General features: G+C 40.9%; 1 protein-coding gene across 1 annotated transcript in view; it reads left to right on the forward strand.

Moving 5' to 3' along the window:
• Positions 1-16,274, forward strand: part of WDR64 (WD repeat domain 64) — a 140,495-nt gene that overhangs the window by 22,333 nt on the left and 101,888 nt on the right. The window contains exons 6-8 of the mRNA XM_030558349.1: positions 11,103-11,213; positions 14,095-14,309; positions 15,070-15,204. Coding sequence (XP_030414209.1) covers positions 11,103-11,213; positions 14,095-14,309; positions 15,070-15,204 — 461 coding nt within the window. The remainder of the gene's footprint in view (positions 1-11,102; positions 11,214-14,094; positions 14,310-15,069; positions 15,205-16,274) is intronic.

Genomic DNA, 16,274 nt, shown 5'->3' on the forward strand with positions numbered 1-16,274 from the left:
CAGTGAATGGGGGTGTTTCTAGTGGGAATCCACAGGGATCTTTACTATGCCTGATGATATTCAACTTTTTCATCAATAATCCTGAAGCAGATACAAATTCACTGGTGATAAAAGCTGTGGATGACACAAAGATTGGTGGAGTGGTAAATAATGATGAGGACAGGGCATTTGTACAGAGGTCTCTGGGTTGCTTGGTAGGCTGGGCCCATTCAAACAAAATGCATTTTAATATAGCCAAATGCAAAGTTATACGTCTAGTCCCAAAGGCTGCAGACCACACCAACAGAAGGGGAGACTGCATCCTGGAAAGCAGTGACTCTGAAAAGGAGTTAGGGGTCATAGTGAACAAGCAACTGAACATGAGCTCCCAGTGTGATGCTGTGGCAAAAAGGGCTAATGTGATCCTGAGATGCGTGAACGGGGGGGCGGTGAGTAGGAGTAGGGAGATGAATTTATTTCTGTGTACAGTGTTGGTAAGCCTAGTACTAGAATACTGCATGCTGGTCTGGTGTTCATATTTTTAAAAAGATGTTGAAAAATTGAAGAGGGCACAGAAAAGAGCCACAAAGTATTTAAGAACTAGAGATAACGCCTTATAGTGAAAGACCAAGAGAAAGAAATATGTTCAGCTTCCTAAAACAAAGATTAAGATGTGACTTGATTGCAGTGAATATGTACCACCCTAGGAGAAAATACTGCTTACTAAAGGCCTCTAATCTAGCAGAGAAAGGCATAAGAAGAAGAATGGTTGGAAGCTGAAGCCAGACAAATTGAAATTAGAAACAAGGCACAGATTTTTAACAGTGAAGTTGATGAAGAGTTGTGAAGATTTGCTCTGTCATGGTATGGCTGGGAGTGAAGACAGTTTGCGGTGGTCTTCTCTTGGTCCTTAAGATATCAACAAACTGGGCCAACAAAACCAAAGCAAAAAACATTCTCTGGGACAGATAAAGTAGTGCCATGCTCTTGTTTGCTGTCTTTACATTTCCAGAGCAGTAAAATAATGCCTTTTTTGCCAGTCGGAGAGGATTGACTCTGTTCTCCCCCTGTAATATTGAACAGGATCTACAGCCACAAAAGAATAGCTGATTCAACACTTTTTAACAATTCTGCAGGAAGTTCTCAGATTTCTGCCACATAGCTATAGATAATCTCTGCTGCCAAGAGGTTTACTTGCATGACACTTGTCAGTATGTAAGGCTAATCTGTTAACATGCTGAAGCCTTCTTCAGGGCTTGGTACTGCTAGTTTTTGAGCATTCACAAATCCTAGGCCTGTATTATGTTTCATGTGTCAGGGGCTTTCATTTTGGGTCTTATCACCTTTCCAAGTGTACCGCACTGGATGTTCCTGTTTACCTTTACTGTCAATGCTGATGCTTTTTTGTTCTTGCATATCCCTCCGTAAGGTTGGCCGTGGCTATTCCATGGAAGGAACCCATCTCTCTCTCTCTCTCTCTCTCTCTCTCTCTCTCTGGCTTTCCACCTAGAGTATAATGGTCCTCTCCTTAATAGTCATGATCCCCGGCAGTAATTTCAGTGGTGTTATGAAAGATGAATTTGGCAAAGACCATTTTAAAATGTGAATCCTCAACTCGTATGTGTTAAAAAAAGAAAAAGTAAAATTGTTCTTTCACTGCTCTTTCCAGTGCCCACTTGCTCCTGTTTATTTCTCCATGCTGAATTTTTTCCTGACTGAAAATTTTTAATAAATGGATGCAGCACACATCTTTGTATCCATTTTTTGCTGTTGCATTATGCAAAAATAAATCTGCATATAAATAACATTTTAAGGCAATAAGGGACATATCTGGAGTTCAGATTATTTTGTTAACACTTGCAATCTGCTGGTATATACACAAATAACAGGTGGTGTGTGTTATGATTGAATTTTTCTGATACTTTTTTTTAGACTTGTCAGTCAATGATGGCTTATCTCTTCAAAACAGGGAAATCTTAAAGAAGAAACTATGTCTTGGCTGGTGTCCTAGGTCAAAATTCCCCTCTGTTGTAGTGGGGACTGTGCACCAGTTTTCTCCCTATCTGCCTTCTTCTTCCCACCTAGAGCTGGTTGCATTGCAGTGGACCATTAAATGATTCTTGGAGATGTGCACAGGCTGTTTTGTGTGAATGTATGTTTAGATATAATGTATGTTTAGTTCTTGTGATGCTCATTGGAGTCTTCAGGAATGACCGGTGCTTCATCAATATAGATCATTATAGTTCATTAGGAATAATCATGATGAGCTTTTAGTATAACAACTTTTTACTAAAGGATAAATGTATACTCCTGTGTGTGTGTGTTTGCTTGCTTGCTCGCTCAAACAAGACTATTAATTCCAATTCCTTTTCCTCTTGTGAAGGATATGGCCTATGTATTACTCTGTGTCACAAACTTTCATATTTCCTCAACCCTTCAAAAAATACCATCATACACACACACACATTTAACCTTCAAACCTAGTGTTTTTAAAAGCCTCTTAAATTTATCAGCTGTGCAAGTGTCTTTCTCCTTATTAACGAAAATGCCATCTAAGTAATGCTCAGTCCTCTGATAAACATCTTGGCTTATATAATAAAATGGCTGGACTGTTGCCCACATTGTACTGTATCCAAGGGAGCCCTGTCTGTATTACTTAGTTTCGATTCCTTGCAGGCCTTCCCCCGTACTGTATAATTACAGCGACTGAAGTCTGGTTGCAAATAGTTTTGTTCTCTGCCTAACTTGAGGAATAGGATCCTGGGGCCTTAGAACTGGGTCCTGTTTCACTGCTAGTCCTTGAGGGGATTAATAGTCATAGCCCTTGTGACGCAAAAGGGTTTCACTGAGGTGCTGCAGAGCATTAAGCTAAGTCTACATAGCAATGCATGGATGCATTTTCCTTATAGCATTTGCGTAGGGACTAATTGCTGCCAAGTTCTATTTTGAGAGTATCTAGTTTGCTGGTGAGTTTAGTGCTGAAACCTACATTCCATGCTATTTGGTGGTTCTGCAGCTTAGATAGGAGGAAAAAATTGAGAGAGTTACACTGAGAGATTGGAATAGTCTAATGAAAATGGAGCTAAACTTTTCCTTCCTTACTCTAGTGGGAAGAATAAAATGTTAAGTGTTGGAAAATTCACACAGTTTAAGTCAATACTCAGGATGCAGTTTGAAAGTCTAACTACTCCTAAATTCAGTGTGAGGTGTTGGTAGTTTAAATGAGTATTTCCAGATTTTCTGACAGTACAAGTTCTAAATTCTGCTTATTTGTGCCAGTGTAGGTCTGAAATAACTCTACAGACCATAGGTCTTCACAAGTTTAAATTGGAGCAGAATTCATCTGTAAGATTTTTAGAACAAGACTTCCAGTTCCTGTTTCTGGAAGATTTTTTTTTTAATGATAGATTTTAATTTTCCTGGCTTTCTAACTTCTTTATATTATAGTAGTAAGATATTTGTTTTAAATGATCTACTTACAAACTTTAAGACGACGTTGCAATAGAATTGGCTTGTAATGGTGTATATGTAGTGCAACTTTTCAGATTTCTGCAACTCCATAGGGTTTTGCACATACACTATTTAGTTGTAAGTATTATGTTTTAAGTAGGAATTAACAAGCTATATAACTTTCATTTATCTTTTCTCTGCTTTAAAACAGAAGAGAAGGAGGGAAGAAAGCTATCTAATCAGATTGGGTTTAAACTGTCCACTGCCTTTGCATAAACCATTTTCCTCTCTCCCCACCATGAACACTACTGAAACCTAGAGAAAAGTGAATCTAATACTGCTCTCTGGTTCTGTAGTATCAACTCTTCTCTGCCTTCTGAGTTAGATGCGAAAGTGGTAGGTGCCTTCTAAAAACGATAGCGAGAGGGGACAACCTCAGAATGTGCTACCTCTATACTTGGGGAAGAAAATCTTCAAGGAAAACATGAAATTCTTTTATTTATGGTCTGGATTTTGAGTGTGCAGGAGCTGACTGTGATAGTTCCTATTTAATCCAAATCTCTCACCCTCCCCCACATGCACCCACACCGTAGCTGCACATATCATTACTTTCCCTTACTGACAGGGACAGCTCCAGGCCCCAGCACGCCAAGCGCGTGCTTGGGGCGGTAAGCCGTGGGGGGTGCTCTGCCGGCGCCAGGGGGGCAGCAGGTAGGGTGCCTTCGGTGGCTTGCCTGCGGGAGGTCCGCTGGTCCCACAGCTTCTAGACCTCCCACAGGCAAGCTGCCAAACTCAGCCTGCCTGCCGTGCTTGGGATGGAGAAATGCCTAGAGTTGCCCATGCTTACTGAATAGCACTGTAGATGATTCTCTTCCCTTGCAATTATTTTAACTGCTTGTCCACCACCTGACTCCACAAAACATAGATTTTTGCCTTGCAAAATTGTAGTGGTCTCCCTTCTGGAAATGACAGGGTTGTTTTGCTTCATTAGAATGGTCCCCTGTTCTTTCCAACAGAGAAGCAAACAACACACTGAGTTTACACCTGACGGTAGGACTGCATTCCAACTTTTCAGCTCTATTAGTCACTTCCCAAATCAAGAGGGTCTGACCCATCAGATAGAAGTAAACAGAAGGCAGTCTGTCACCCAAGGTTCATGCACCTCTTCTAGAGTAACTGTACCACTATCCATTTACTAGAAGCAGAGTACTCTCCATGGGAAATATTGCTTCCTATGTATGGTGTTGCTCATAAAGCATTAGCTGCACCACTCAACATGCCTCTCCATTATACACTCAGCTATTCTGTATTTCTAAGCTTAATCCTTTGATTCTTTCCACCTACATAATCATGCAGAACCTCTAAACGCCCTCTCAGCATGGGTTTCAACCCTAAACCCTAAACAGCAAACCAGACACTCACATGTGGCTGCCCTGCTTTAGAGATACAAGGTGGGTGAGGTAATATCTTTTATTGGACCAACTTCTGTTGGTGAGACAGACAAGAAGAGTTATGTGTAAGTTCAAAAACTCGCCTCTAACCAACAGAAGTTGGTCCAATAACAAATGTTATCTCCTCCATCTTGTCTCTCTAATATAGTGGGACCAATACGGCTACAACAACATTGACCTGCTTTTGTAAGTCTGTACAATTAGGGGTCCCAGCTAATTTATGTAACCCCAAGTTTATGGGCCAGTTGTTTCTTCTGTTCTTGAGCAAAAAGCACTTAATCCCAGCTGTCACATCTGTCAGTTTTGGTCTAGTTATTAACCATGGACCCTGTATCTGCCTATTACACAAATCATGCTTTTGGCCTTAGGTGTAGTATGTTACAGACAATTCTGCAAAATAACCACTGTCTTGGCTGAAACCATGGCTACCTTCTGACATACTCCAGGGACAAAAAGATTTGTTCCCTTGATACGACCTGCACAACTTGCACAATGCTTGAAATATCCAATGAATTGTTGTTTGGCCGTTGTCACAAGAGAGTCCCTTCCTCTAGCATCTTCCCAATTCTCATCCTTCTCAAACTGGCCTCTGTAGAATCAGATCATTAGACTTCCTCCATGGCTTTAGCTTAGCTGAGCTCCCCACATAACTAGCTGCCACTGACTTGCCTCAGTTTAAGGCAGGAGCTGCAGGCAACAACAGCAGCTAAGTCAGCCTTTCTTTTAGACAAAGACAAAGGCCCTGGATAAATTTTTCAAGCAGTCAATGAAATCTGAAACTGATGCTTTGCCTTTTTTGCGTCTGAGAAGCAGACACACAACTTTGCAGCAGTTTACACTTCTCAGATTTGGAATGCATTTGAAACGTCTAATAGCTGCTGGCGTAATTCAGGGTGACAAATCATTTTATAAGGGAAAACTCTTCTTGCCTTCCAAGTGCAGGAGCACCATCCTCTGCTTCTTGTCTGATTGCACTGCCTTTGCAATCAGATTACTTGATCCTTGTTCAGATCGAACACATGCTTTTCAACCTTTTGAAATGGTGAGGCTGGGTACCTCCATATGCAACAAAAAAGAGGGCTGGATATGTGTGATTGAGAGGTCTGGTCAAGAGAGAATATCTGTTTGTCACTGTCATCTCTATCCTTTCTTTTATTTACAATGACATATGGATACAAGCTGCTGCTTGCTGGGCATAACCCTCTCGCTGCCCATATTGCCCTGGAAGCTTAGTGTATGTCTATACTCAATAAAAGACCCATGGCATGACATAGGTGTGACTGGTCCAGGTCAGCTGACTTGAGATTGCAGGCCTTTGGTACTTGGGCTATAAAATTGCAGTTTAGATGTTTGTACTCGGGCTGGAGCCAGGACTCGGAGACTCTGCAAGGGGGGTTGGATCTCAGAGCCTGAGCTCAAGTCCAAGCTCAAATGTCTACACTTCACTTTTATAGCCCCCAGTGCAAGTTTGAGTCGGCTGATCCAGATCCTGAGAATTGGTGCCAGGGTTTTTATTATGGTGTAGATATACCCTTCGTGTCTACACAGACAGACAGCACTTTGTTTTTTAAGGTCTTTTCTAAGTGACACTCAAGCAGTAAGTTTTATCTGCCTCATCAGGCAGCAGGGCAGTGGAGGAGGAATTAGAAGACCTGTGTTCTGTCTCCAGCTCTGCTACTTGCTGTGTGAACCTGGGAAAATCATATAAGCTCTCTGTGCCTATACCATCTGTAAAATGGTGTTATATTAGTGATACTCACCTTTGTAAGGAACTGAGATCTGCAAATAAAAAATGCAAAGCAGTATCATCTTTTTGAAGTTCCCATGTGCAAGTCTGAGTAACATAATTTCCTTTTAAATTGCACAAAATATGTGGGAAGAGAATTATATCTCTTCTGATTTACCAAAGACTTTTTAAATTTGTGAATTCCAACATAAAGTGAGCAGTGATTTAACAAAAGTGAAGGCATTCATAACCTCTGGCTCTTGCTTTTACCAGCAGACAAAGGGTGCATAGATTATATGCTTTGTAAAGAAAACCTCCACATTACATAAAAACACAAAAATCCACAGAAAATTCCCACACAACATCACCTCTCTTTTTTCTTAATAAACGGTCTAATTCTGAATGTTAAAGACAGCCATGATTACATTCAGTCAGAAGTAAAAATGAAAACGTAGATCTAAGAGGATACTAACAATTCCTATTTCAACTCCACTGAATACAAATCACTCATAATTTATTATATTTCTCATTCTTACTCTACATAAGGTGCACGCCCCAGCTGCTTGTGATTGTAAAACAAATACAAAATTGTATTATGAGCTACCTGACATCAGCAAGTGGAAAGGAGTCTGAAATTCATATGAATGCACTATAGAGTGGGAACCAGAGCCAAAAATATTTTTCTCTTGGGTACTGGAGTGAGTAATATCTGATAAAACTCAAACTTCATGCTCTGGAAAATTAACTTCCACACTTTGTGTCAGTCTAAATATCCATTTTTGAGCCAGTGGTATAGAGATTTGTACATGCTTTTTTATCTTTTTGTGTCACCAAAGATGTAATAGTTTTTCCATAAAAAGAGGAGGCAGGGAGAGAGTTTCAATTGTATATAAAAGATTTTAGCTACAGGAGGTGATGACTTCTGACTGCCAAAAAAACTTACCATTCTAATTTAAGTGATTTAGGAGCACACATTCCATTAATTTTGGAGCTTGTGCACCTAAGTCACTTATGCTTTTGAAAATTCCACTGCAGAATTAATTATCCCCAACAAGGATGTGTAACTACATGGAGGAGAAAACATTTGTTTCCACCTCTTTTGTCTCTAGTATTATAAGATTTCTCCTTCCACAGGGCCGTGGAATGCGGTGATTTATGTTCTGAAACACCAGGTTTCTCCTCCCCTGGTTGAATTAGGAAGGTCCATCCCCTGACTGAGTTAGGAAAGTCCAATCACCTAGAGATTGAATGTCCCAAGAGGATGTAAATGTAATTGGTACACAACTCTTTTGTTTGGGGAGGCTTACACAAGCGCTGGAAGCTCTCTAGAAAGGGGGCCCAGCAGTGGCTGGACCATAGCCCAGCCCCCTGAAGTCCCACTCTCACACCTCCACTTCGCCTCTTCCCTCAAGGCCCTGCCCCATCCACTGCCAGGGGTGGCTCCAGGCACCAGCACACCAAGCGCGTGCCTGGGGTGGCAAGCCACAGGGGTGCTCTGTCGGTTGCCGCGAGGGCGGCAGGCAGGCTGCCTTTGGCAGCATGCCTGTGGACGGTCCGCTGCTCCCGTGGCTTTGGCGGACCTCCTGCAGGCTGCCGCACAAATTCACGGGACTGGGAACCTCCCGCAGGCAAGCCTCCAAAAGCAGTCTGCCTGCCGTGCTTTGGGCGGTAAATATCTAGAGCCGCCCCTGTCCACTGCTCGCTCCTTTCTGCCACTGGGGTGAAGAGGCCGAGCAGGAGTGGGACCTCAGGGCAGAGCACAGGCTGAGCGTGTGCAGCGTCACAGGGTCACTGGTGCTGGTGCCCCCCTACATTTCTAAGTAGCTTCTGGTGGCAGTGCTCCAAACGCTGTGGGCTGGCACACCTCCAAAGGGAGATGAGCCAGCATTTTTCCCCTTGCAGGGCCACTGTTTTTGGGGGATGCTAAACCTCCCCAACCCTCTTATACACACTGCCCATGGGTGTAAATGAAAAGAATTTCTCACAGGAGAGAGAGAATTGACTAGAAGTAATCCAGTAATGCCTAGTTGGAGCTATTCAAATCATGAGCATTCTCCTGTCGACCTAGCTACCACCTCTCAGAGAGGTGGATTACCAACACCAACTGGAGAATCCCCTCCTGTATGCACGGGTAGTGTCTTAACTTAAGTGCAACAGCAACACAGGTGCATGTCTGCAGTGTTTTAGGTGTAGACAAGCCTGTAGTTATGAGAATGTTCTTTCTTTTACTTTTCTTAGGCATGCTAAAATGCAACTGTAAGCTAGTCAGCATTTTCACTAGCCAGGGAAGGGAAATAAAGCTTCAGGCATTAGTCTTTCAAGGTCCTTTCTTTGGGACTTTTTTTATTGCCCGCACAACAGTTGCAGTACGAAAAGAAATCAACTGAAAAATACTGGTCAATAATTCCCAGAGACTTTTCTTACTCTAACCAGCCATGAGGGGAATTTTCTTCTTAGTTCTTCTTTGGTTCAGCTTTCCCTTCCTTTTATACTCTGCCTTGAGCAGGCATCTGACAGCCTGTTAACCCTTTACCTTGTCACAGCAGTCCAGGCTCGTACTATAAATATTGAATAACAAACCTAACCATAAAGTAGACCCTTTCCTTACTGATTAACATATTAGCAACCTAGGGCACTGGACGAAGATGCAGAAGATTTGAGTTCTATTCCCAGCTCTGCCACTGGTCTGCTGCATGACCTTAGGCAAGTCACTTCTCTTCCTGCTGCCTCCGTTTCCTCATCTATAAAATGGGGATGATATCTCCTTGGTAAAGTGCTTTGATATCTGCTGATGAAAAGAGCTGTATATGAGTTGTTATTATTTATTACAAATGCCTAAAATGACCCCACATACACATACTATTCTCAGGTAACAAGACCTTCTGTGAAAATTATCAAACAATAATTAAAACCTGTGAAACACCAACATTTCCCAGCTACCTACAATAGAGTACACCATCAGTAATGCTCAGAAATGGGTACACACACACACACACACAGATAGCTGATATTTGGTAGGCAGGTTGAAGGAAAAATATTCCCCATCCCCAAAGTCTTAAGGTTGAATCAGAAGCAGCAGCTCTCACAGCACTCTTGGGCTGATCTTATGCATCTTCCTGGGTAGGGACAGTTTCCTCAACATAAGTCCCAGCAGTACCAGCAGCTGCCTATCAAACACTTCTAATGCAATTAACATTTTCTAGAGGTTGTCCCAAATCCATGTTATAGGTCAGGTTCTCAGCTAGCATAAATCAGCAGAGCTCCCTTTAAAGCCAGGGGGGACTATCCTGAATAACATCAGCCAAGAATCTGACCTGATGTTTTTCAAGTGCTGTTGTTTGCACTGGGACCTATACAATAGTAGTCTTGCCTGGCGTGTTGATGGAGATGGAAAGATATAATGTATATCCATCTAGCTACTGGATTCACATATTAGGAGGCTTCTGTGTATTTATATATATTTCATGCAAGAGGTGAAACATCTTTTATACACTAAAAGCCATGCTAGTACAACAGAAATTTATGGTACTTTGAGCTAACAGTAGCTCTTCTTCTTGGGCCAAACTGACACTTCCTTTGGGAATCTCATTTGCTTAAACAGGTGGGATGGATCTCTCCTAATGCACTAACAGGAATTTAGAAGAACTCAGCAGACTAATATTTCTGCTCTGTAGCAGTGAAAGTTATTCATTTCTGTCACTCATCTGAGGTCTTGCCTGTAGATAGAATGGGATGATTTAACCCTGAAAATATGTCAATTTGGGGCATGTAGAGGTCAAAGTTGCATAGTAGGTTGAAGGATTAGTGACCTATCCTTTTACCTCCAGAAACCTAAGTTCAAATCCTACATGTAGTCTGAGGTGGGCATCTCCCACACAAGCCTGTGGGACAGCTCTGGAAGTGTTCCATTAAAACTGCTTTAGCTCAGTTTTCAAAGTAACCCTTTGCCCTTGTAATGTGGCCCCCTTGTGTGGCCTAACATACCCATAGATCACCCTCACTGGCACCCTCTGTGCTATTATGCAAGGAGTCCCTGCACATCTAGGATCCACAACACTTAAGGGGTGCACATCCCCATCTTTCCTCTCCTACTGCAAAATAGAATTGCACTGCTTCCACCACCAGTGGGACCTCTGCAGCGCCAGAAGGTGAGGCTGGCTTTGCCCCCAGATAAAAACAAACGTGATTGTATTAACCTAGTCCATAGTGGTCACTGGCTCTCATCACCAAACCATGGCAAAATCTACAATTTCTAGCCCAGAACTGTAACAATAGGTCAAACAGAAGTGCATTGGCAAAACTACATTACACAGTGTCTACTGACACTGTCTCTGGTTTCATCAAATTTATAAGTTGTATATTCGTCCTTTCATGAAATCAAATGTACAAGAAACTTAAAATAAAAGATCTATATCCTATGATTATTTGTATTATCCTAGCACCTAGGAGACCTACTCATGAACTAAATCTTTCAACCATCCCTTTTCTTTCATCAGGATAGTTCCTGGGTTACTGGATGTGATTATCTTACTCAGCTCAAACGGGTTGTTGCTGTAACTGAAAGGACTGTTGTCGTCTGGGATTATAAATCACAAGGCAGCTGCCAGGTATTGTTTTGGATCATGCAAATGTTAAAGAAAACCTAACACACTAAAGAATCCTCTGTGTTCATATCATATAGCCCTGTTCCAACTGTCCGGTATGGTGAATTCTATTGAGTGACAATGAGTTCCTACAGAAGAATTAGCAAATAAATGAATAAAATGGCCTTCCCTCTGCAACAAGTGAAATGTTTGAGGCTTCAGGACTAGTGTACATGTCTTCAAAAGAAGTTTAATTCAGCCTTCTTTTGGAGTAGCTTAATTGTGTGATGGATCTATTAAGCAGGGGACTACAACTTCTATCAGTCTCCCCACTACCCATCCTCTTCCTCATGGTCTGTAGTCAGTCTGTATCTGATACAGAATCCTGACCTGCTAGTTGCAGCCCTGAAACCTGCTATGTACAAGAAGTACATGATATGGTTTCAGCAGTGTGATTAGTGCTAGGGGAGAACAAGAAACAGAAGGAAAACAGCAACAAAAGTTGCAAAAAAAAGGAAGGAACAACAAAGATTGCAGACAGAAGGAATAGCAACAAAAGTTGCAAACAGAAAGAAAAAGCAATAAAGGCTGCAGGATCTCATGAACATGCCACTTTTCAATGCCCCCAGAAAACTTCAGCTTTGACAAACCTTCACAATGGACACAAAGAAAGCAGTATTTTGCAAGATTTTGAATTGCTACAAAGTTCCATAGGAAACTGGGAGTTTCAGGTATCTTCTTTAATTTATGCTATGGGGAAGAAGGAGGAGTATTTCTTTAAATCCTTTGACTTTATTGAAGACCATCACAAAGATGATTATGAAAGAGTTCTGGATATGTTTGATGGACACTTTATACCTCAGAGAAATGTGGTTTATGAAAGAGCATGTTTTCACCAGAGAATCCAAGAACCAGGGAGCTGTGTTGAATGTTTTATAAATGTTCAGTATCCATTGGCTGACAACTGTGATCTTGGATTTGCAAAACATGAAAATATCAGAAACAGGCTGGTTATTGGGCAAAAAGATAAAAATCTTTAACAGCAGCTACCATTAAAAACAGACCAAACCCTGTCCACAGTTGTACAGATAGTAAAGCAGTCTGAACTGGTCAAACAGCAGAACAAAAGGCAGGAGCAACTTGAAAAACCAGAAACTCCCAGCCTAAGAGGGTAAAATTCCAGTCAAACTCCAAAGCCTGTCAGTCTGCTTGCACAAGATGTGGAAAAATTCATAACCCAACAAATGTATGTTTCACTGGAGGTGCAAGGTATAATAAATGGACAAAATATGGTCATTTTGCAGTTTGCTTCATCAGAGCAGTCAGGGAGTTGACTCATATAACAGACAAGTAAGAGCCATTGTTTATGGATCTATCACATGTGATGACACAAAGCCTGACTGGAAAGTGAAACTGAATATTCATGGAAAGCTTATAGACTTTAAAATTGACTCAGAAGCAAACATCACAGTCATCTCAGAAGGGACTTAAAGTCATCTTCAACCTCTCCTAGAGCTGAAGTCACCTGACACAGCTCTGACTAGTTCTGGAGGTATTCTGAACTGCATGGGCCAGTTCATCACAGAAACAACCTACAAAGACAACAACTTTGCATTCAGAGTGTATGTTATCAAAGGATCACACACTAATAGCTTTCATTATTGTTTATGAAAACTACAACTCCATTTGTGTCCCTTTCCAGTTTTCCCATGTGTCTTTGGAAAAATCTGTAGCTGTAATGAACAATATTTTGATATATGGGTCTTTGATGGAAGAACACAACAGAGCCCTCAATTCAGTTCTAACCTAATCAATCAGTTCAGACTGAAGCTAAATAAGGAAAAGTGTGTTTTCTGCCTACCCCAAATCAAGTTTTTGGGACAGAGAATAAACAAAGATGGAATGAGTCCTAGCTCTGAGAAAGTAAAAGAAGTTTGAGAATTGAATGCACCAACTAATGTATTAGAACTCAGATACTTAGTTGGTGTTGGTCCTGCTTTGAGCAGGGGATTGGACTAGATGACCTCCTGAGGTCTCCTCCAACCCTAATATTCTATGATTCTATGATGCAAATTACCTTGGTCAATATCTGCAAGACCTTTCTATAGTGACAAAACCATGGAATGAACTATTAAAGTCCTACACATCTTGAGTGTAGGTGTCAAATCAAGAAATTGCCTTCAAAAAGGTAAAAGAAATTATCTCAAAAGTATCAGTTCTTAAATACTATGATGTGAACAAACCCACAATGTCAGTGTGGATGCAAGCAGTTATGTCCTAAGTGTTGTATTGTTTTAACAACATAACTCTGAATGGAAGCCAGCTGCATTTTGCTCTCTCACACTCACAGAAGGTAGGCATGGCAAGTACATTTTCTATTGAATACAAAAGGAAGTGAGGCGATAAAGTCAATGAACAGTAGAATCCAGATGATTCAAAATCCCACTATAGAATCTGCTCCAAGTCTAACAAGCTGCCAGCATATCTCCCACTTCTGTTGGTCCCTGCCACTTGACTTCTAATACTGTACCAGTCCACATTTTTCCTCACAAAGAAACACGTTTTTAAACAAACAAGATCCTAATTCACAATATATTGGCACACCATTTAGCATGATGAATTCTCCTGTTATATTTATTGTTAATATTTCCTAATCCAAACACAACAAAATATCTTTAATACTGAGGGTGAAATCCAAGCTCCAGTGAAGTCCATAGCAAAACTCCCATTGATTTACCAGCTGCATGAGTATCTGGTATCACAAAACAGTTGGAATGGCAAGATTTTGAAAACCCTGAGACAAGAATTAGACGTTGATATAAATGGATGAGCATCATAGAGACTTTGCTCAGTTGCTTTAGGGCTCATGTGCAGTATCAAATAAACTCTTTACTGTATTTCACAGGATAATTGCTTTATCATCAAACCAATGGAACATTGTCTGCTCTGTGTTTGTACGGTGAATTTAGGAGATCAGCTAGCTAAGGATGACATCCTAATGGGAGATGATGGGGGTCATGTCAACCTTTTTACAGTGACCAGCGATGACTTTGGACTAAAGCAATCCAAAGCCAAAAAGAAATCACAATTGCAGATCCTGGACTCCAGGAAATTCAAGAAGTAAGTTGTTTGTAGTAAAATACTATCACTTTAGCAGTTTTCATCAAATAATTAAACTCTGGTTCTCTATGATCTGTGCTTCTAAAAGTGCTTAAAAATGGACCTTGCCTAACATAAGAATGAAAATAGCTTTTAAAAGAGTGAGCCTGATTTTCTAGCTGTTGTGTGACGGCAACCCCTTTGTTTTCAATGGGAGATCTGCACACAGAGCTGCTACAGAGTAAGAACCAATGGGCCCAGTTCACCACTGCTTTAGTCCAGTTTTACTCTGGTGTAACTCTATTGTCCTCTATTAGATGGAATCAGAACTGCTTAGTTGTGTGCCACAGGCCCTACTCTGTCTCTATATTAAAGAAATGCGTCATTATGTCCAGTATTAGATGCCTATGGCTTTGGAGCTGGTGGATCTAAGGCAGTGGTGGGCAACCTGCAGCCCATCAGGGTAATCTGCTGGTGGGCCCTACAGCCCGCGCCGCTTCTCGCAGCTCCCATTGACTGGGAATGGCAAACTGCAGCCACTGGGAACTGCGGGCAGCCATGCCAATGTAAACAATGTCTCATAGCCAGCCAGCAGATTACCCTGACGGGCCATGTGCGCCCATGGGCTACAGGTTGCCCACCACTGATCTAAGGTATCTCACCTCTCTTTCTGTAAATTGCAAGTGTTAATTGTGTGCACTTTTAATGTCAACCTGGAAGTCCTCATTATTATCACACACACACATATATTATACAATAACCACCTAATTTTTCTCCCCAGTATTAAACGAAAACTCCATGATGACTGGGTTGTGAAGGTTAAGTTTATCTCTGCCCTGAATTGTTTTGGATCCTGCTCCTTAGACAGTGTTCATTCGTTCGTTTTGGATGACTTAAAGAGACTAGAGGACAACCTGTAAGTAGAGCCATGAATGTCATAGTGGAACACAAACTCTTCACTGAAAGAGCCATATGGGAGATTAGTACATTTCAGAATTCTATAATTACAGTAGCTATGTCTTTTGTAAAAGATGGCTAATTAAAACTAAGACATAATTGGAATTAGTCATGCAAAGCTCTACAGAATGAGCCCTCATAAAAGTATATTGGTTTTTGCTCATTAACTTTTAAATGCCAAGGACTGTCCATGTTATTTTCTTTCACATAACCTTTAAAAATAAATTTTGTTTTCAAGGTCTGTCTGCTTTGGGTTTTCATCAGGAGGCAAATTTACCAAGCAAACAAAACAACTGGATGATTTTACCTGAAATGCTGTAATAACTTATTTTGAAAAATAATACACATTGCTTTCCTACTTTTCTACATAAATTCAAATATATTGCACATGAATTCATTTGCTCATGATGAAAATGCATATATGAATATATGAAAAATAGATAAGGAATTAAATATTTTTGGTGGTGGTATTTAACGTGTAGTTGAACTTATTAAAGAACGTCACTAATGACGCAATAAAAGCCATGGTTAAATTGGCTCTGCTACGTAGATTTATACCAGACTGTGATTTTGGGGAAAGTGAGTTATGACAAAATTAAGAAATGAAATAATATGGACATACTAAATTTAACATGAGTAGAAACTATAAATAATGCTTTTCATTCAAGGATCTATAAACATTAGATCCACTCACAGCCTCTTTGTCACGTAGAATTTTAAGGGCAGAAGCAACAATTATGATCCTATAGTTTCATCCATTGCATAACACAGGCCATATATTCCCAGTAAGTCCTGCATCAAGCCCATAACTTCTGGTTTTATGGGTATTCGGTGTATTTTTTTAGATGAGAGAAAGTAAAATGGTCAAATTGAGCAAGATCACTCACTGGGTCACTAGCAGAGCCTGGAAATGCTATTTGAATGTGTTCAGAGGTTTAGAAAGTTGAAAACACCCCAAGAAAGATGAGGAGGGGAGAGAGAGAAAGTGTCAAAAATATAGTCAGAGGTGTATGCACCACCACTGTATAC

The sequence above is a fragment of the Gopherus evgoodei genome, chromosome 3, assembly GCF_007399415.2.
Source record: "Gopherus evgoodei ecotype Sinaloan lineage chromosome 3, rGopEvg1_v1.p, whole genome shotgun sequence".
NCBI classification, from domain to species: Eukaryota; Metazoa; Chordata; order Testudines; family Testudinidae; genus Gopherus; species Gopherus evgoodei.